General features: G+C 40.4%; 1 protein-coding gene across 6 annotated transcripts in view; it reads right to left on the bottom strand.

Annotated features, from left to right (window-relative positions):
- otofa (otoferlin a) overlaps nt 1-22,832 on the bottom strand; it is a 128,503-nt gene that overhangs the window by 80,430 nt on the left and 25,241 nt on the right. For all 6 annotated transcript variants that reach the window (XM_020056458.2, XM_020056460.2, XM_020056457.2 and 3 more), the window contains exons 3-5: nt 21,759-21,847; nt 11,710-11,809; nt 10,036-10,238 (exon numbers count right to left, since the gene is read on the bottom strand). In XM_020056458.2, the coding sequence (XP_019912017.2) occupies nt 10,036-10,238; nt 11,710-11,809; nt 21,759-21,847 (392 nt within the window). The remainder of the gene's footprint in view (nt 1-10,035; nt 10,239-11,709; nt 11,810-21,758; nt 21,848-22,832) is intronic.

Genomic DNA, 22,832 nt, shown 5'->3' with positions numbered 1-22,832 from the left:
AATTTCTGGTTGAAAATATGGGTTAAGAAATAACCGTCGGTTTTCTCAAATGAACGAACAGCTTCTTCGCCTCCCATGAGAGAGTTGTACAGTTCAGATGTAGAATATTTTTTCAAACCACAATTACATAAGGAAAATTAGCCAACAGGAATTATGTGGATTTTTTTAAATACACATTTTTGGTAGGGGTTGATACCAAATCTGAAATGTTAAAGCCGTAACAAAATATTATTTAGAAGCATTTGAAAACCTTGAATACACCACAGGTTTGCAATTGCAGCTATGCAAATGAAAGCCTGTCATCTTATGTTTTTGATGAATGTTTACAGTGCACGCATGTGCACACGTGTGTCATGTGACCACTACCCTGTAATTGAAGGGGATTCCCAACTCACTGTGGATGAGTAACAGCACGATTAGCCAGCAACTTCTCTGTTTATCCCCATTAACTTTAGTTGATGCAGCAACTAGTCATTATATATTTCTGTATGTTTTAGTCATTTAGCAATCAATCTTTTCTAAAGTGACATACAGGAGCAATTATGGTTAACTGTCTTGCTCAAGAAAATAATGTGTTTCTTTTTTCTTAATTCGCTGGTTAGGGGATTTGATCTAGTAATATTTCAGTCACTAGTCAGATTCACGGCCATGCTCTACCAACTGAACCAAACAGGACCCCAGCACATCAATAAGCATAGCTTTTTGTTCAAAGTCTGGATTACAATGAAGATACACTCACCTAAAGGATTATTAGGAACACCATACTAATACTGTGTTTGATCCCCTTTCGCCTTCAGTACTGCCTTAATTCTACGTGGCATTGATTCAACAAGATGCTGAAAGCATTCTTTAGAAATGTTGACCCATATTGACAGGATAGCATCTTGCAGTTGATGGATATTTGTGGGATGCACATCCAGGGCACGAAGCTCCCGTTCCACCACATCCCAAAGATGCTCTATTGGGTTGAGATCTGGTGATTGTGGGGGCCATTTCAGTACAGTGAACTCATTGTCATGTTCAAGAAACCAGTTTGAAATGATTCGAGCTTTGTGACATGGTGCATTATCCTGCTGGAAGTAGCCATCAGAGGATGGGTACATGGTGGTCATAAAGGGGTGGACATGGTCAGAAACAATGCTCAGGTAGGCCGTGGCATTTAAACCATGCCCAATTGGCACTAAGGGGCCTAAAGTGTGCCAAGAAAACATCCCCCACACCATTACACCACCACCACCAGCCTGCACAGTGGTAACAAGGCATGATGGATCCATGTTCTCATTCTGTTTATGCCAAATTCTGACTCTACCATCTGAATGTCTCGACAGAAATCCAGACTCATCAGACCAGGCAACATTCTTCCAGTCATCAACTGTCCAATTTTGGTGAGCTCGTGCAAATTGTAGCCTCTTTTTCCAATTTGTAGTGGAGATGAGTGGTACCCGGTGGGGTCTTCTGCTGTTATAGCCCATCCGCCTCAAGGTTGTGCGTGTTGTGGCTTCACAAATGCTTTGCTGCATACCTCGGTTGTAACAAGTGGTTATTTCAGTCAAAGTTTCTCATCAGCTTGAATCAGTCGGCCCATTCTCCTCTGACCTCTAGCATCAACAAGGCATTTTCGCCCACAGTCTGCCGTGTACTGGATGTTTTTCCCTTTTCACACCATTCTTTGTAAACCCTAGAAATGGTTGTGCGTGAAAATCCCAGTAACTGAGCAGATTGTGAAATACTCAGACCGGCCCGTCTGGCACCAATAACCATGCCACGCTCAAAATTGCTTAAATCACCTTTCTTTCCCATTCTGACATTCAGTTTGGAGTTCAGGAGATTGCCTCGACCAGGACCACACCACTAAATGCATTGAAGCAACTATCATGTGATTGGTTGATTAGATAATTGCATTAATGAGAAATTGAACAGGTGTTCCTAATAATCCTTTAGGTGAGTGTAAATGTCAAGACATTAACATCAGATAAGTGAATACAGTATACATTCACGGCATTTCTCTAAAGAAAAGTATAATTAACTGCCTTCCATGGGAAACAGGAGCATCAGAGGCAATGAGTGAGACAGTGAGAGAGAGGGAAAGAGACAGGAAGATAGGGGTAGTGGAGAATGATCAGTGTAAGAGATAAACAAACTGGGGAAATTGAATATAAATAAATAAGAGGAGAAAACTTAATTGAGCTTCAGGTGATTAATAATGTATAGCCAAAAAGCTTTGTCCTGCCCTGGGGGCTCTGTTGGATGGTACTGAATAGACTCACACACAAACACACATACACACACAAAACACACACACAGCATTCTCTCAGAATGGTCCAGACTGGCACTCTGGTCTAAGTCACCACCTCGCAGTACAGCTGTGTCATTTCAAGTGGGATGGAAAACATTCACTAAAGGACACCTCGACTACCCTGAACATACTGGGAGTTTCTGCAATAAGGCAATGCCATAATTGAGGTTTGGACATCATGAAATTGGAAGTCTAAAAAACAGATTGACTGCTTCGCTGAGATCTCAGGAATTGTTCTGTATTATTGATCCCCAAAGGTGTGTTTATAAATCTCTTTTTCAATTACATTTAGCATTTCAATCTATTCCTATTTCAGTACAAATGTAGCCTTTTGAAATATGACTGTCAATATCCCAAGAGCTAAGCTCTTTCGGCTAGTTACACATTGGTGTTCATGACACTAAAACAAAATTAGCTGCAGAGAGGGGTATTTAAAATGCCACTTTAGCTACAGCATTGATTTTGGCCTCCTCTGTTTATTTGTAATAAGGTTGTTCCTGGCTGTCGTTTGGGATTTTTTTTCTTTATGTATTTTTAATAATGTTGTATTCTGGGTTGGTGAGGCATTTTTTTCCTCATTAGTGTCAAACAGCAGGACACTTTGTGAATATAACACCATAGTACAGTATTTTGTGTCAATGTGCCCTAACTGGATAAAAAAAAAGAAATAACGAAAAAAGCCTTTCATTTGCGTAAGCATGCATGCCTACTTTTGGAGAGAAAGACCAAACGAGCAAGGACAGAAATAGAAACCAGGCAAGCCTAGTTCAGCCGGCGCACAATAGAAAGTGTTCCCATTTCAAGATTTGAACCTGCGTCACCCACATGAAAGGAAATGTCATTAACCACTACACCACGGAGCTGTATAGTTACTGGCTGTCAGTATAGCCTCTTGTCTCTATCCTGACCAAATTCTCTTTTGCCACTGGCTGTTTTAATTGGCCATTTGTGAATGGCATTGATACAGTTAAACTGACTAACGTTTCTTACTAAGTTTACCACCACCACAAATAGCATCTATGTATGGCGTTTGCCACTGGCTGTTTTAACAGCCTAATAGCCAGTAATAAGCTTTATCGGTATCTACTAACTTACTGGAATAGTCATAAGAATTGAGCAGTTGTTAGTGAGTCTGCCAAAGCTATTTAATTTCATGACATAAAAACATATTTTTTTCTTTCATGGCAAAACAACATACTTTTTCGTAAATTACATTTATACAATAACTATCAATAAAGGCGACAATAACTAACTTTTTCATCAAGTGAAAATACGAAAGAATCGTGGAATATAATGTAGATCCTAATGGTTTTAGCCACCGAAGTTTAATAATGCATACTTTGCTTCACCTGCGAGGAGATACAAACTCGGGACCTATAGTTTAGTCCGCTTCACTAACCACTACACTATTTAACTAGGGGTAGTCAGTCAGTCACTCACTCAGTTAGTCAGTAAGAGACATTCACACTTCTCGGCCGGCTCCGCTTACGCGGTCAGGCAAAAAAAGAAGCAGAAATGGAGATAATGAGCCTGAGAAATTAGAGAGGAAAGGCAGTATATCTGCAGTGGAAAAACTTTCACCAACTCTTCAGTAGTCTAGAAATAGTGCTCTTGCGCTTCAGCGTCTGGTATTGCATCAAGTGTCAGGCAGTTTTCTATTGTTTCAAAAACAACACACTCTCTAGGGCTTCGTCAAATGCCTTCTAAATCTAAGCTAACCAACACAATACATCTGTAGAATATCTATATTGTCATCGCAAATGAAATCTAAACTTGTTACAGTGACTCATTGTCAACCTTGTTCATGTCTTCACCTTAACATAATGCACCAAAGCCGATTAGTCAGTTTAATTAACTCTAATTATGTATATGGAATTATCACACAAAATGATTAGACAGATTAGACGATTCCAGAACATTCCAACAGGTCTGCCACTGTAAGTTCACACAGACTTAATGTGTATAAAGACCCTCTACACATTAAAGAAAATGTTAGTATTTGTTGTTGCTGCTTTAATTTCATATGGTGTAAAACATAAAAACGTACATTAAAAACTTTCTACAACTGTGTTATGCTTATACGATATATAAGAATACTGCCTATAAACATATGTCTCAACATTACCAATACAATGTTGTTTTATATGCCATTAGCATTGTGGGTACGATCAAATGATGTCATGGCACCACTTGGGTATATTCTAACACAAAAGTAAATAAATTAACAAAATAAAAGCCTAATCAAATGAACCTTTCATCCATCCCTAACTGGGTTTCCTCTGCTTTGCATAGGAATACATGTGGAGTATGTAAATGAGCAGTAGTCCATTGCATATTTCAATAGCTTGAAAAAATAAAGTTAATCTGGGTGCAGTATATGTGTCAGTGTGTGTTCATTAATTCATGACTGTGGGTTCTAAAAGGATAATGCTGTCATCTCTCACACAAAAGGACTCAGATTTTGAGGTACTCTGGTGAATGACATGAGACATAAGATTTCAGAAGTACAATTCCAAGGGGAACTTGGATTACATTTTCAGGAATTGTGGTGGGCACAGCATCACAAAAAAATATTTTGATCTCACCAGAGTACCTCAAAATGCTTACCCAAGCACCATAGCAAACTGGTTGAGTGTGAGGAGATTTATATGAATAGCATTAAAAAAAAGCTGTATACAACTGGGTGGAAATGATGAAAAACATTCCAACTTTTGCAACAAATCATTCTGGACTGCCAGAGTTAGGGCAATGCCTAGGAATGGTAGGGCATGGTAGTGTGTGTGTGTGTGTGTCTGTGTGTGCACACGTTTCTCTTTGAAACCACTATTGTGTCAGGCAAGACCTTAATACCACACACATTGTTAGGGGAGCAGGTAGCCCCGTGGATTCCACATCTGACTAGTAATAAAAGGTTGTTAGATCAAATCCCTCAGTGGACATCCTGTTCTAATGGCTGACAGTTGCAGCTCAACACACCTCTCCAGTTCGAAGGGGTTGGATTAAATGCAGAAGGCAAGTCTGGGTTGGAACTCTCATGAAATTCTACCATTTTTCTCTTAAACTATGTTGTAATCAGTCTATATCACTTTTTTAGAAGAGCAAAATATCTCCTCCAACAGAGGAAACTGTAACGATGCGGGGTGAACTTTAAGCCATATATGATGACAGCATTATGGATGGGGTCGCAACACAGGATGCAGGACAGACTGAATAAGATGGTTTGAGCTTCCATTTCTTGTGCCTAGCCTATACTGTTCCTGGCTGAAACGGTCGTTTTCTCTGACCCAGAGCTGCTCAGTAAGGTGTTAGGATTAGGTCCGTAAGTAACTGATCTATGCCAGACATTAACCTTCTAATGAATATCACACACTATTTTCCACTACCTTCCCGCAGTTCACGTCTAGCCCTCAGCCGTAACATAATCAAGCTCATAACGAACAGATATTGTCTATGCGGTTCTGCTAAATGAGAAAAATGGAAATGCAGAAAACAAATTATTACAGATTAAATAGATTGTGACACTGATTTTATATGCATGGGCCGGATAGGAATAACTTCCTGTTTCATTACTCTGAAATGTCATCAAACATAATGTCAGATGATAATGAATTAAGTTTATGATTGTAATAATGCCTTTATGTGGCAAGGATTAATGTTTCAGCAACTAAACTAACTGCTCCAAATACAAGACGCAATTGTGCGTATGTCTGCATCCGTGGGATGCTGAACCACATTTTCATTATGTGTTAATACTATAATTAACATATGTTAACACAATAATTAACACACATTAACACTTTCACTAACTTGTGTTAACACTGTCATAAACATGCATCAACACTGTCATTAACACTGTTAAAACTTTCATTAACACACATTAACACTGTCATTAACGGTACAGTGTTAGCAGTACAACGCATCAATTAATGTTGACATGATGATTGTGTGTGTGTATGTTGACACTGTGATTAAGAGTTGACAGGTGGAATGGACAGGTGTCTCTGTGTGTGTGTGTGTGTGTGTGTGTGTGTGTGTGTGTGTATGTATGTTTACCTGTGGACAGGTATTGCAAAGTACAGTGGATAATAAGTGTATGAATGTGTGTCTAGACCGCCAGTATAATGCATAGCATATGGTGAATATGTGTAGGCAGAACCGTGAACCATCTTGGCAAGTGGTGTAAAAAGAACCTGTGTGCATCTGCACAACTTTATCTCACAACTGGTGTCCTCCTAAGTTCAGTTCTAGGCCCTCTCCTCATTTCTCCGGACACCAAATAACTCTTCCTGACACCAAACAGTGAGCACAGTTAAGATAAAGTGCGCAAGTATTGTGGACCGGGGTTGGCCGATGGCTGTGAGCACCACATTTAATTCCTGTGCTCGTCAGTCATAAAAAAAAAAAATTTAAACCTTTCCAAACCCTTAACAAAATAAAATAATGCTTAAAGTTAATTGTTTTACTGTTTAGCAAGCAGCGTATCACTGTTTCCCACTAATGGCTTGCATCTGGAGCTTAGCATGCAAGGTGGTCTTGGTTGGACTGCAGACCAGATGATGCTGGAAATGGTGTTGGAGGGCCAGTAAGGGGTCACGCTTCCCTGTAGCCTAAAGATTTCATAAGTGTTGTCCAGTGTTAGGTATATTGCCCGTTTGTTGTTTGTCATGTCCCAGATGTAACGTTAAATGTGTAACATGGCTCTTTGTGGTCACAAATTCAAAAAATTTGAATTTGAAAAGCATAAGTGTTACCCAGTAGGGGTGTGACGAGATCTTGCGATATTAAAACGTGACAATATTTCTCTTTGAGGTGAAAAGCTGTCTTGTGATATCACCGTGACAGAGTGTGAAGATAAAATTAGCATAGAAGATGCCCCCGACACTTTTAAATCATTTGTGTGGCAGCATTTTGGGTAACCGGTAGGGATGTGCATTGGATTTTGATAGCCGAATAGTTTGTGTTATTATTTGAATAGTATTTAGTAAACCGAAATACATGTTTTAAAAAACTACCAATACAACATAACACGCAAATGAGTGGGTGACGTTCTCATCTAACAATGTCTCAATGACCGTACTTGTGAGAAAAGAGCGACTGTACGTATGAAGGAAGCTGTGTGGTTGAAACGCAAAACTCGTCTAGAGAACTAGAAGACAATATTTATATTTGTAAATAACATTGAGTTTATTGGATGGAAGAGCCTACAGAAGATAGTTACTTAAGCTAGTCAGCTATATACTATTTGCTTAACTCTTTTTCTGCACTCTCAAATTTCAATTACACAGCAAATTTAAATTCCACAACTTTACATAGAGTTTTGTGGCCATATTCCATCTTCCCATTAATTAGTTAGCTATCATTCACTTGCTGACATTTACGTCATTCTGACTGACTGGACCCTACCACAATACTACTGCTTTGATTGACGATTGTAAACAACAAACACGTGTGAAAGTGTTACACATTGAACGTTACATCTGGGACATGAAAAACAACAAACGGGCAATATACCTAACACTGGACAACACTACAGGTAAAAAAATGGGGGACTAAATTGAATACACACACAAGTACTTGAATAACAAATGAATTTTGGGTATTCAAATATTTGACATTCAAATGAGTGACAGACAAGACGCAAACAATATGTAAACATTGTGACTAACACAATCACAATGCCAAGACCCCAACAGAACCAAATCAACTAAAACCTAACGCGCCTGTGAACAAAACACTGAAAGGCCAGACAACGCTGACAAATGTGTATGCATCTCTACTTCCACAGTCAAGCGCTAGAGCCACGGCAATAACGAGATATCAGCATTTTCTCATGTGAAATCATACAGAAGAGAAGCCTGTCAGTTGAGTTTGTGGCAAAACCTTTCACAGTGCTTGGATATTGTTCTGTATTTTACTGCATGTGATAATTCATACTCAGAAAGTCGAATTGAAGTGACATTCATTACAAGACTATATTTCCAGTCACATATTTCGTCATTGAAGATTTCTAAGAAATTGTGTTTAAATATAATCTCGTCTGGTTCTCATGAACCCAATATCGAGTATCATTTCCAAACCTATCCTTATTCGCACCATGAACACATAGTCATCCCCCCTCATTATTGTAGTATTCTGATTGTATTATTATTGTATGAATGTATGTTTTGTGACAATTAAGCTCATTTTGATAAGTTAAGGAACAAGAGAACATCTGTGTTTAAATTTTCTCTCAGGCATTGGGTATGGGGGTTGTCGAGGTAGAGGGGTCTCTGGGTAACAGAATTAATGTGTTGTTCTAGGTAGACATGTTGATGAGAACAACGTTATAATGATGAGGTGATGTATGGGGCATTTGTGAAGATAACAGCAATTCCAATAAATAACTGAATGTATCTCTCCCTTGACTCGACCGGGTATACACTGTACTTAATTGTTAAAATCTTACATTAGTTATGCACAGTACATATCACCCATCACATTTTACCTCAAAATGGATGAAATGAGTGTTCTTGCAACTATTGGACACTGAGTATCCTCCAGGTGAGTTTTCCACATTGGTGGTCAAATGATAACATATCGTAGTTGTAATAAAAGTGATAGTCTGTATAAATCCAATTCATTCATCTAATCATAACCATTACATTTAATGTTTACTTTCCCTTTATACTTATACATTTATCCCTCTCCCATTACATTTAAAATGGAAGTAAGTGCGTGATATCCTGTTGGGACAACACCTGTCGTTCTTCATGAACATCAAAACAGATTCTGCTAGAAGCACGCTCATACATCGAGGATGACCTTTCCTCACACAGGAAGCCATGTATTTGTCATCTCCCATCTTTATTACTGGAACTCTCTGTTGACTGGTGAGCCCTCTGCTTGCGCTGTCAAACCACTGTAATTCATCCAGAACACCGCAGTCTGCCTGATGCCAGTTCTCCCAATTCAACCCGCTTTTCAGTACACTCTTCAGTAAGTTGGATTCCAGTCAAATATTTAATCAAAGCCCCTGGGACTTGACATATGATTCAGCAAGAGGAAGTATGCTTCCCAACCTTAATGTTCTACCCCAACCGAACACTCTCCTGTTCCACCACCGGTCTCTTCGCTGTCCCACCCCACAGGAGGCCAGCTCCCCCTCAGCCGATTTCAAGCTTGTCTCCATCCGGCAGCCAAATAACAGAACCAGCTTTCCTCTTATGTCGGGAGAGTGTAGTCCCGAATCATCTTCACAATACGCGTGGAACCCTACCTTCAAACAGTATCTTGAATAAATCACACCGCCACTCCTACCATGTGTTGTAATGATGGATGAAGGCACCGAGCCTAGCTCGGCAGACGGCCAAAGTGAAATCAATACCACTTCCACCTTATTAGCCTACACATAATGCAGCAGAAAACTCCTCACTACACACAGAAGGCTAGTAGTCGTGAGCACTGTCTGGAGGCTGGAACATCCTGCTAGAGCACATTAATTCCCTACAGACTGGTAGACTACAGTGGCAAACTGAGGAGTCTCCTCCAGCGTGTAGATTCATGATTTTATTGCCTTTGCTTTTGTTATAATGATGATGATGAACAAGTGGCTGTTGCGCATTTTGAGCATAATGCTAGATTTAATGATGCTGAAAATAACCTTAGCTTAGCTAAGCTTTGAGGTTGCTGTTAATGATGATAGAGAAAATGTACTAAGTGTGCAGAGGGTGAATGCAGGTTTGCAAAGTTGACATGCTTACTTCCTAAAAGTGGGAATTCCATGGATGGATCGTCCTGGAGATGCCACTGATCCTGACCTGTGGCTGCGTCCGGAGAGCAGGCTGTCTGTCTCAAACTGAAACGTTCCTTCCGGGTCGCTCGGGACGTCCAGAAATTCTCCATCGCTCCAAACCCCCACAGTCCCATCCATAGTGGTGTAATTGATGTTTATGGTAATGCTGGTCTGGAATGGAAAAGCCAAACAATGAATAAATTCAAACAAACTACAATCACATTTCACATTTACATTTTGCGATTTAGCAGACACTCTTAAGCATCTACAATGAAACAAACTAAAGCAAATACAAACCTTTAAAGGCATTGTCAAGTATCAGGCTTAAATTACAATACTTAAAGGTCTTTATTAGTCCTTTATAGTCAAATGTATACTACTTCAGGGTCCTGAATTGCGCAGTGGTTTATGTTTCAGACTTGTAGTAAAGCAATCATATATTGTTTGACTCGTGGCATACTGATAGTGGTCGGGACTCTCATGGAGGGCAGTACGAAATGGGTCATCAACCTCCCGGGTGGGTGGTAGGTTTACATAAAACTATCTATAGAACCATTCTGGCTCTCTTTTCATGTGAATATTGTAGAAGAAATTAACATAATTTAAAGAAAGCCACCGCCAAAAATGTAAGTTAAACTTGATTTTGCTGTTAAATGCTACATAGGTTGACAGAGGCAACTGTGGTCACTTTTTGCACAAAGTTTTATTCTGTGTGACAGTAACCGTTTGTTGTGATCTGAACAGGAAGTGGTAGAGACAGAACGATTAATCTTTTCTGTCTTCAGGCGACTTATAAGTCCCACTGGACAGAGAACTTATCTTTATTACAAACCAAGCAATTTATTTCACTGACAGAGACAGAAAAGTAGGTAATGTTCCCACATTCCCTGTCTGCCTCTCTCCCCCACTCTCCCTCTTCCCCTCCATGTCTCTTTCTGCCTCTCTCTCTCCCTCCACCACTTTCTCCCTTTCTCTGGCTCTATAAATATCACTTTCTCTCTCTCTTTCACTCTCTCTCTCCCCCACTGCCCTGCGACCCCCAGATTATCACTGCGGGGCTTAGCGGCGTTTCCATGGTAACCCCGCATTTTTCAGCAGAAGGCAGTAAATAAGAACACGTTCGGGTAAGTCAGGTGAGACTCAGGGCCTGCACTTTCTTACCAGGGAGCAGGAACTGGGAGGGGCAGAGGGGCTGAGAGCTATGTCTGTGTGTTTTGTGTGCATGCACCCTCTGGGCCATTCTGACTGGTGTGTAGTATCATCTCAATAACAGAGAGTCAGTATTCACCGGTCCAATATTCTAATTTAAGCCAGGGGTGATGAATACGATCAGCCCCAGAATTGTCCCTCTGTCTTTATCTCTCTCAATTTCTCTGCCCACTATCCATCTCTCTTTTGCTATAACTCCCTCCCTACATTGCTCCAAAAATCTCCCACTTCCTCTCTGACAATTCCTCTGTTAATGTTTCTCTCTGAATATCTACGGCTGTTGGATCAATACTGACGTCAATAAAACTCTATTTACTTATCTATTTGGCTGCATTGGGTTTTTATACAGCATGTTGACCATCGATCACAAGAGCCTACCCACTTTTATGGATGAAGACCTGTAGACTGATCTGGGACCGGTGTTTGGGCTCACCTTGATGGCGGTGTTGTTGTCGTCGATGAGTGTGTCTGTCACCTCCAGTTGGCCTTCCTCTGTCACTTTCTGCAGAACCATCTTGAAGGTTCCAATGACTCTGGAACAAACGGACCATAAGAACCATGAGTAAATAGAGTAGAAAATTCTATGCACAGGCTCGCACCTCAGCTAGAAACATTGGTAAGGTTGTGTAATCGGTCAGTGCGGTAGTAGGTTACATTGTACCATGCAGCTGTGTGGCTGTATGTGTCCTTGTTTAACAATATTTGAATCAAACAACTGTAACCCTATCCTTGACCCAAAACATCTAACCTCACCCTGAACCCTTACCTAACCCTGTCTTCTGCACTGTACGACTGCGATTTCTCTGTAGCCATTAACTCTTCTATGTAATGTACAATAACCAACATAATCCCACGTGGGTCAGGAAACCGTGGAAAGCGAAAACAAACAGGTTGAAAGAAAAAAGAAATAGGTTGGTGTTTTCAAATAAAAGTACACACTAACTAGCATCAATAGCTAGCAATGATCAACAAGCGGATTTGTCATGAATTCCCTGGCAGAATTTTTTTTGATGCAATCCAGAATATATACACATATTTAAAAAAAAAAAAAAAATTAATATTTAGAAAACGTAAAGGAGCCTTCTGCATAAGCAATCACACTGGCCATGGCAACTAAAAATCAATAGAATGTTTCCTCATGCGGGTTGGATATATGTTCCATCAAGGTTACATTTTGGTTTTTCTATACTTGCAAGGATTTTTGGTAATCACAAGCATAGTAAACACTTTATAGGCACACACACATCCTCTGCTTATTAGCGCCAGCAAAGAATTTGTGAAGTAACATCCAGCCTTCCTTCTAACACCAGAGAGTTATTACCTGATATATTTCTCATTGGCTGGTACCACTGCCCTGGGGCACAACAATTTTAAGAAACTGTCTAAGAAAACTTAGGTGATTTATTCCCACAGCGTATCGACTTTCCATCCTTGGGGCTAAGAACCTGAAATAAATTACTAATTGCGCAGAAAGCATTTTCCTATTGTTTTCAAGTGAAAAAAGCCAAAGGCTACAAACGACTGCATTTGGGGATGAGCCAATCTTAACTCCTGTTCACTAATAACCCAGTCTCACCACAAACAAGATTGCATACAGAAATATGGTTACACTGAAAGAGTACATCATTACCCCGGTAAATCATTTATCTGGCATTTACAGATGCTTCTCAAATCATCTCAGAGATAATGTCCTATTCCTGAAGTGTAAAATGGGTTCAAAACGTAATGTCGTCTAATCAAAGCATTGAAGAAGATGTAAATAATTGATATAGTAACCCCACTCTCTCAACGTTATAGCAGACCAATCAGCCACACACCACACAAAGACCCAGATCACTGGAACACACTGGGCTCCCCCAGACAGATGTCAGGCCAGGCCTAATGATCACACACTAAAACAACCCCTAACAAACACACACGCATGCACACATACACACACATCCTGCAGAAGCCTATTAAGTAACACACTGATTAATCTAAAAAGAGCAACATATCATTGGTATTACACGTTGGCATGTACACTAACACACAAAGACACACACTGTAGAAGGCTGATGGTATTTCTTGTAAGGGAAGATCAGTAACAGTGAGAACAGCCTTACAAGACTGGGAACTTGGATCGGTGAAGCACAAGAAGACGGTGACCAAAGGCCATTAGGAGAACAGATAAAGAGAGAGATATGGAGATGAAGAAACAGTTAACTGGAAATCCAGTAATAGCCTCAATTGGCCATTATGCCATATTCCGGAAAACCCAGATTGTAAAAAACAATGTGTTCATCCCTATAAATTGTCTCTAGCTCTCTCATCGCATCTTCTTCTTACTTTCTACCCTTTCCCTCCCTCTCTTTCTCCCCCCCTGCCCTCATCACCAATGTATCCCTGTCTTTCTCTCATGCTTTTCCATCGGTCCCATTTCTCTGCTCTCTTTCTCTCGCAGGGGTTGTATTATCCCTCTCTCCCTGCCACCTGAGAGATGGTTGCAGTATGCAGCCAACACAGAACAGGAACAACTGGAACCAAGCAAAGGAGCCCTCACTCAATGCCAACATGGAAGTCGATGACAGAGACAGCCCTTCTTCCCAGGTTAAATTCTCACAGTAACAAATCATCCCATCACCAGTCATGAGCTAAGGGATTGAATACTGAATAACATTGTGTTGTGCATATCTCTTCGGCAGACACCTAGGACTATTCCCAGTGGAGAATACAGCAGTAGAATCTCTCCCAGTCCTTTTGCTATTTTTTTTGTTATGTAACATATACCTGAAACTAGATCTCCCATGTTGTGGTATCTATGAGAATGAAAAAGAAATAATACCTATTGGGGAGGTTCTCTTCTGCACTGTTCAACCAATCCAGTAAATGAGGATGAAGAGTTAAGAATGAGTGTCACTTTCTAAACTTCAAAAAGAGGAAATTGCATCCATCCGTTTCCTCTGAAAACTGGATCTTCTGTTTGTCTGGAGCGGCACTGAGGGGGTCACAATGGGCATTGGGACCACCTCAGAAAAGGTAACGGTTTGTTGGTCCCTTTCAGCGATTGCACCTCCTGAATAATAGAAGAAAACCAGCCTATCAAGTTCAGGCTCACTTTTTTAGGTTTTCAAAAGGTACCATTTATTATTTAACCTCCCCTGCCAAACAATTTACTTTCATCTGCTTCATAATTTAGAACACAGTTTCTTCCCTGCCTTCTCAAGTCAAATTCCTTTTTCTAATCTAGGTCAACCTTCAAGTCTCTTTTTGGGATTTTATTGCGTAATTAATTAAATCAAGGCTTGGCGAAAACAAATTTTTTTGCTGTTAAAACAAATGACTGCAGAGACAATCTTGGAATGTTAATGATTTTCAACAGAGAGGTAAACAAAACACGACTGTTTAGTATTCAATTACAGAAATGACTCTACTGTAGGTCCTGAAGGGGTTCTATGAAAGAGAAATTATTTAGCTTTAAGTGTCAGTGATTTAGTTTGTCATATTACAGTGCCCCCTATTGGCAAATAGAGAAACTGGATCAACATAAGGTTTTCCTTCACTCTTCCTTAAAGGGAGTGAAAAATAACAACTGCATTTCATATGGACTGACAAGGATGACAGAATGTACAGGGGGATGGATGATTAAATGAAGGAAATAATGATAGAATTGATTAAACAGAGGAAACGAGGGATAAAAAGGAAGAGGCAGCCTGATTAATGTATGGAGGGAGGGGGAAAAGTCAGAGAGGAGCTCAGACTGGGAGGAGGAGAATGAATTATACACACTCTTCTTCCACTGTGGATGGCTGTGTAGAATTAGGGCTATTCTACTGTCACACTCACATCCTTTACATGGATCAAATTGAAGGAAAAAAATAATGCATGTGCGTGTTATCAACAAAAGAATGTTTCTGATTTTCAGTAACATGCCCTTCGTCACACACACCGTCCCCCACTCCTCCCTATCTCCGTTCTAGTCCTAACTTTGTATGACATGGCCGGCTGGCTGTGGTGACATTGCAATTATTGACGGTTGTCAGGTCATGATGCTATCAACAAGAAGCCATGGGTATCCGTCATGCTCATATCATTGCGTTCTGTGGACATATGGCCGTGAGACATATGGCCAACACTGCTGGTGATCCACTTGAATTATTTACCAGCTCCCTTTGTTAGCTATAATTTGGAGAGTTACACACAATATTTAATAGATTAACTGATGCTTTGTGTTTGAAGAGGAACTGATAATGTGGGTTTGAAGATGTGCCAACCATTGTAGTTATAGGGCCAAACATGGCATGAAGACAATAAGGTTCCACTTGGGAGTCATCAAAACTGTGTGTGAGCCAGGCCACAAACCTGTACTGGGATATTAATGACATGCTAATAGGCCTGAACATTACAGAAATGCGATTATCAGTGGAAACAGGAGGTCCCATGGTTTTTGTAAACAAGAATGGGGTGGCAAGATAGACTATTAGGCTATAAGAGCATTCTGCCAGTAAAGGAAAGGTTGCTGGTTCCAATCCCACAGCTGCAGTTTTGTCCCTAAGTAAAGCACTTCACTTTATTGCTTCCAGGTCATTTCTGTAAATAATGTGTTCTTAGTCATACTTAACTGGTCAAATAAAAAAAGGTTTTCTTTGTATTTCTCAAGCACACAGCATGCAGGACATTATCATGTGTCTCTGTTGATGGAACATTCATGGAACATCTGTAAACAGAATTGTCAGAGTTCTTTTATTTCTGACACATCTCTTTAAGTAGATGAGATAAACATCCTCTCACACACACACACACACACACACAGAGTTTGCGTACACTGACAGGGTTTCTGTGTGGAAACGCATCGACTGCCATTGTCAGCCACTGAGACTGGGCAGCTGGTATGTGATTTGATGGGATTGAAACAATATGGCTAAGAGATCCCCAACTGGAAACACTGGCTTCATTCCTGTCTAACAGCACAAAAAACATAAACTTTCTCCTGTACGGTATGCATCCAGTAATACAAGAGTAGTCCCCAAAGTTGGTGATGATACGCTTGTAATATTGAAGTTAACAGTTAATCTTTTGGTTACCAAAAAGTTATTAGGCCTGTCATAGTCAATCATTATGTGGGTTAAAGAGGCAATATCTAAACTTTTGCAATTGTATATGGAGGGAAGCCATTTCATTGATAACCTCATTGAGGGAAGCATCGGATAGATAATTAGATAATGCTTCCAGTGTGGTTAAGTTTAGGATTTTGGTCAGGGACAAGGTTACCACTTGTTCATTTCCTGGTGGCTAAAGTTTTGTACAGTTTACTCAATTTCTCAATCATTATGCCATAAAAAAATGAAACAATGTTTTTTAAGGTTGTCAAAAAAAAAGTTTAACTTACTAGTGTTCACTTGTTTGAAAGAAAAAACTATATAACATACACATAAAAAAAAACAAGCAACAATGAAAGTCAATATTTTCCGTGACTTCCTTCTTTTAGTTTTTCCCCCTGTCCAAGTGATCCCACAAACACCTGCCATTTTGTTTAGGTAAGGCACACGTTGTAATGGTCAGTGTAATGCGTGGACTGTGAGTGCTTCATTTGCAGAGCTACATGGAATTATTTGCTTAAGTACTCTTAGCACTGGAACCGCAAGGCCTTTTTGACCCCCAGTATCTGCCAGAGCCGAATGCTCTGTAATTTCGCGTCATTAGCATACAGTACGAATCGGCCCTATTAGCAAACACATTCTCCTCTGCAGCATCATCATCCAGCCAGAGCATCAGTTCATCTACTGGGTCAAACTATATAGAATAGTCAAAAAATTCTAAATTACAGAATTTGTTTTAAATGGTTATTCGATTTGAAGAACACAAGAATGTGTTTGTATTGAAGGTCTTATCATACAAAAAAAATACAAAGAACAATTATTTCAAAGAACATTGACTATAGTATTTTAATTCATTCATTAGGCCCTATAAATGTACTAAATGAAAATTACAGAGCCAATCTATAGGTGACGTGAATACGTTTTCGAAAAACCAAGAGTTTTTTTTTAAAAAGACGAGGTTCATTTCTCCAAATGAATAGGTTATATGAATGGCACGTCAATACAGGTCTCTCCCAGGTATTTTAGTGGGGCTATCAAGTTGGTTTCAATGTCAATGTATAGTTCTAGTCTCCTAGTTTACTAACATATGAGGTTTGTCAATAAGTGACTTGAATAAGTTATCAAAAAAGCGAGAGTTGTTTTTTAGAAAAAGACGAGGTCCATTTCCCCAAATGAATAGGCTATGGGAATGGAGCATCTTTGTAGGTCTCTCCCGGGAGTTCTAGTGGAGACGAATTTTCGAGTAGCCTATATCGTTTGTATTATGTTTCAATAATAGCCTAATTAATTTGTTGAATGGTCATGGAAACCTTGTATTTCATTTGTAAGTTCATTCAAGTTCAACCATTCATCTGGGAGTATCGCGCATTCATCCATTGACGTCATGGGGGGGTGATTAGCGCCTGGGTACCATTAGCGGCTGTTTGGGTACCAACGTGTGCTTTTGGCGGATTAAGTCAGAAAACGGGGTAGAAAAACAGGTAAATAGTCTCTTAATAGGTTTCTGTTTGTGACTTTAGGATTCTGACAACAGAACAATGTAATATACAGTATGCCTATTTAGAAAAAATCCTGGGAGGAGGAGGGAGTAGCTTTCAAAATGGTAGTTACATTTTTATTACAAACTTAAATGCCAATTGGCGTAGGCATTTGGCGGTTCAGGTGTTAAATATCAAAGATCAGTCAAAGATGGCAATTTCTTGAGCAATGGAAAATGCCAGCTGCTAAGCAAGCACTCCATTAGCATTACTTCTGTCTCTCATAGAGGGATGTCGACATAGATGTCGCTCATGAGATGCAGATGGTATTTTGGGTTTCTGTCTTTAAAAAAAAAAAAAAAGAAACTGGGCAAGTTTATGACATTTCTTCAAGCCATCACACAAAATACAGTATCAATTACCATATGTATGACAAGAAATTCTTGTTACTTTTTTGTATTAATGTTTATTTGTAGTTGTTCTAATGTTATATTTTGCTTTGTTGGACAATTAAACTCTTACTGCCCAGAGAAATAGCTTTAAACAATTTTCTCAGGTAACTGAAGACTTGTGCACAATACTGTATATATATGTATAGATTTTAAGCACTAGCATAAGAACATTTTTAGATAAAGATTTTACTTAATCTCTTCTTTCGTCTGAGTGTTTTAGCTTAGGTGTAAATGACACATCCATTAACACATATCTAAAACAGTTTAATTACTGCCTTGTTCCACTCTATAGAAATGCAATCAGATCCTGCCCTGCAGTACAGACATTCATTTGAGTTAATGCATCACCTTAATGCCTTTCTACAATGCTACACTATTCAGGCTTATGTTGGTTCAGTGCTCTAAGCAGCTACCTCTGGTACATATGTATTACTGCAGCGTGGGTTCAAATCTGACCCACTGCTGTTTTGATGGAAATATTTTCCTCCATCTCCCCCCTTGTCTCAAAAAATAGATCATTAAAATGCCTGAAAATATATATTGTGACGTTCTGTTCTGGTTTTGAATGTAGCCCCGTCAAGTTTGGTTGTTGTTTGCATCTGTGTCTTGTTGGTCCTCGTTAGCTCCCTATTTAGTTTGCCCTCTTCTGTTAGCCCTTTGTCAGTCATTGTGTTTTTCTACTTGGTTTATGCCCATCCCTGCCACCAGCATGTGTTTTTGCCTGCCTGTTTTTTTGCCATTTTCTTGTTTTGTATTTACCTGCTTCAGTTCAACTATTAAATCCATTATTTTTCCTTCAAGTCTGCGTTTGGATCCTGCTTCTTTGAAATCGTGACAGAATTACTGACCCTACAATGGACCCAGCAGACTTGTCATGAGGGCCATAGCCTCCCACCAGGGGGTTGCCAGCTGGCCGTTTCAGTCCTCCACCTGGAGGCCTTCCCAAACATTTATTGGGGGGAGCTATGGGGGCAGCCGGGGCGGAGGGCGGAGGAGCGGCCCGGCAGCCCAGAGCCAATGGAGCCCAGCGTCCCAGACCCTGAGCCGGCCCCGCCCGGTGTCCCTGCCTCGCCGGCCCCGCCCGGTGTCCCTACTTCTGGTCCTCTCCATGCTTTGTTTACCTGCATCAGTTCCAACACTAAAACCTTTATTTTTCCTTCAAGTCTGCGTTTGGGTCCTGCTTCTTTGAAATCGTGACATCTATACGCATTTTAGGTAAATATTCTACACAACTGACTGCATTATGTCGGTGGCTGGCACAAGGCAGGTGAAAAATACTTAAATGTTAATGTCATTCTTCACTGTACAGGTGCTGGTCATATAATTAGAATATCATCAAAAAGTTGATTTATGTCAGTAATTCCATTCAAAAAGTGAAACTTGTATATTATATTCATTCATTGCACATAGACTGACATATTTCAAATGTTTATTTTTTTTTTATTGTGATTATTATAACTGACAACGAATTCAGTATCTCTGAAAATTTGAATATTACTTAAGACCAATATTACTTAGAGCCGCTGCTCCTCCACATCGAGAGGGGTCAGCTGAGGTGGCTTGGGCATCTGTTTCGGATGCCTCCGGAACGCCTTCCTGGGAAGGTGTTCCGGTCCCGTCCCACCGGGAAGAGACCCCGGGGAAGACCTAGGACACGCTGGAGGGACTATGTCTCCCGGCTGGCCTGGGAACGCCTCGGTGTCCCCCCGGAAGAGCTGGAGGAAGTGTCTGGGGAGAGGGAAGTCTGGGCATCCCTGCTTAGACTGCTGCCCCCGCGACCCGGCCCCGGATAAGCGGAAGATGATGCTATGCTATGATGCTACTTAAGACCAATACAAAAAAATGATTTTTAGAAATGTTGGCCAACTGAAAAATATGAACATGAAAAGTATGAGCATGTACAGCACTCAATACTTGGTTGGGGCTCCTTTTGCCTGAATTACTGCAGCAAAGCGGCGTGGCATGGAGTCGATCAGTCTGTGGCACTGCTCAGGTGTTATGAGAGCCCAGGTTGCTCTGATAGTGGCCTTCAGCTCTTCTGCATTGTTGGGTCTGGTGTATCGCATCTTCCTCTTCACAATACCCCATAGATTTTCTATGGGGTTAAGGTCAGGCGAATTTGCTGGCCAATTAAGAACAGGGATACCATGGTCCTTAAACCAGGTACTGGTAGCTTTGGCACTGTGTGCAGGTGCCAAGTCCTGTTGGAAAATGAAATCTGCATCTCCATAAAGTTGGTCAGCAGCAGGAAGCATGAAGTGCTCTAAAACATCCTGGTAGACGGCTGCATTGACCTTGGACCTCAGAAAACACAGTGGACCAACACCAGCAGATGGCATGGCACCCCAAACCATCACTGACTGTGGAAACTTTACACTTGACTTCAAGCAATCTGGATTCTGTGCCTCTCCTCTCTTCCTCCAGACTCTGGGACCTTGATTTCCAAAGGAAATGCAAAATTTACCTTCATCAGAGAACTTTGGACCACTCAGCAGCAGTCCAGTCCTTTTTGTCTTTAGCCCAGGCGAGACGCTTCTGACGCTGTGTCTTGTTCAAGAGTGGCTTGACACAAGGAATGCGACAGCTGAAACCCATGTCTTGCATACGTCTGTGTGTGGTGGTTCTTGAAGCACTGACTCCAGCTGCAGTCCACTCTTTGTGAATCTCCCCCACATTTTTGAATGGGTTTGTTTCACAATCCTTGCCATGGTGCGGTTATCCCTATTGCTTGTACACTTTTTTCTACCACATCTTTTCCTTCCCTTCGCCTCTCTATTAATGTGCTTGGACACAGAGCTCTGTGAATAGTCAGCCTCTTTAGCAATTACCTTTTGTGTCTTGCCCTCCTTGTGCAAGGTGTCAGTGGTCGTCTTTTGGACAGCTGTCAAGTCAGCAATCTTCCCCATGATTGTGTAGCCTACAGAACTAGAATTAGAGACCATTTAAAAGCCTTTGCAGGTGTTTTGAGTTAATTAGCTGATTAGAGTGTGGCAGGTGTCTTCAATATTTAACCTTTTCACAATGTTCAAATTTTCTGAGATACTGAATTTGGGGTTTTCATTAGGTGTCAGTTATAATCATCAAAATTAAAAGAAATAAACACTTGAAATATATCAGTCTTTGTGGAATGAATGTATACATTATACAAGTTTCACTTTTTGAATGGAATTACTGAAATAAATCAACTTTTTGATGATATTCTAATTATATGACCAGCACCTGTATGTTACATCTCTGAGCAATTTGATGTATATTAATATGATCTGTGACACATGTTTTTTACGTGTTATGAAATTTTTACATAAGTATTTCAGCCGATGCTGTAATCCTGAGCAAATAACCATAATGACGTGTGCATACATGTTCAAACCCACAACCCTGACTTTTTAAGCACCATGCTCTACCAACATGAACTAGACAGGACCGCAACTTGCCTGTCGGTCTGAACTTTTTCAGCAGTTAGTTTTTGTCACTGACCTGTTGGTGAAGACTTTGCTGTAGTTAAACACTTGAACCTCCAGTATCTCGTTTTCATCCACTCTACTGGGAATTGGCCACCGGAACGTCTGAGAGAAGAGAAAAGGTAATTAGATATTTGGCAAAACACAAAGTGACAGGTTGCACAACCACAGGACTATTGATTGAACCGCAACATCCACAGTTGGTAAGGAAATAATTTGACAAACTGGTTCAAGTATTTAATGTCAATCAATAAACACAAGATTATTCACAAGTGCTTTCGCCTATTGAGCCATAGAATACACAATTATGCCTGCATGCTATAATTAGTTGGAGAAAAAAATTTCCACACAACATCAAAGCAACACCAGCAAGATATTTTTAAGAAAAACATTAAAAACCTTTTTAAAGATAAACTCAAGTCGGCCTGCAGAGTGACAATTTGGTTGCAACCACATTATCTTTTAGTTTTCAACCTACTACTTTATTTATCCCTGGAACGGACATCTTTGTGTGAGACTTGCAGACACAATCTTTACAGGAACATTGATTCTTGTTTGCCTGCAAATGGTTACATGTCCCAGGAAACACAGCTCTAATTGGCTGCACTCAATTGGTTAGCCAATCAGCAGCCCTTCCCTCCACATAGTCATTTTATGCATGTTCTCAAACATCTAGTTCAAAAAAGGTAATTGAGACTGGAATAGGGGAAGTGTCCATATGGAGAGAGCTAGTTGAATCCTGTAAAAAATACAACAGCAAAACAATACTGAGTGGAATAAAAGTGGATATTTTCTGCTGTACTGTTTGAAGTTCATACTGATCCTCTCTCCTGCTTGCTGAGGAAAGCAAAGAGTGCTGTTTTTAGTCAGCGCAGTGATCAATCAAGTCCGTCCTATTACTGAAACCTGTGGTTCTACCTTCCACTGGAAGCCATACAGAAGACTCCAGGTGTGTAGGTGCGTGAGTCTATGTGAGTGTCTGTGTTCCTGTTATACCAGAATGGGTGCTGCCGGCCAAATTATATCCCTAGAGTCAGAGGTGTCAATCTCCCTAATAGAGAGAGGACGAGCATGAACACCCTTATAAAGC

The sequence above is a fragment of the Esox lucius genome, chromosome 18, assembly GCF_011004845.1.
Source record: "Esox lucius isolate fEsoLuc1 chromosome 18, fEsoLuc1.pri, whole genome shotgun sequence".
NCBI lineage: Eukaryota > Metazoa > Chordata > Actinopteri > Esociformes > Esocidae > Esox > Esox lucius.
The sequence above is the reverse complement of the archived record's forward strand: the minus strand, read 5'-3'. Positions and strand labels throughout refer to the sequence as shown.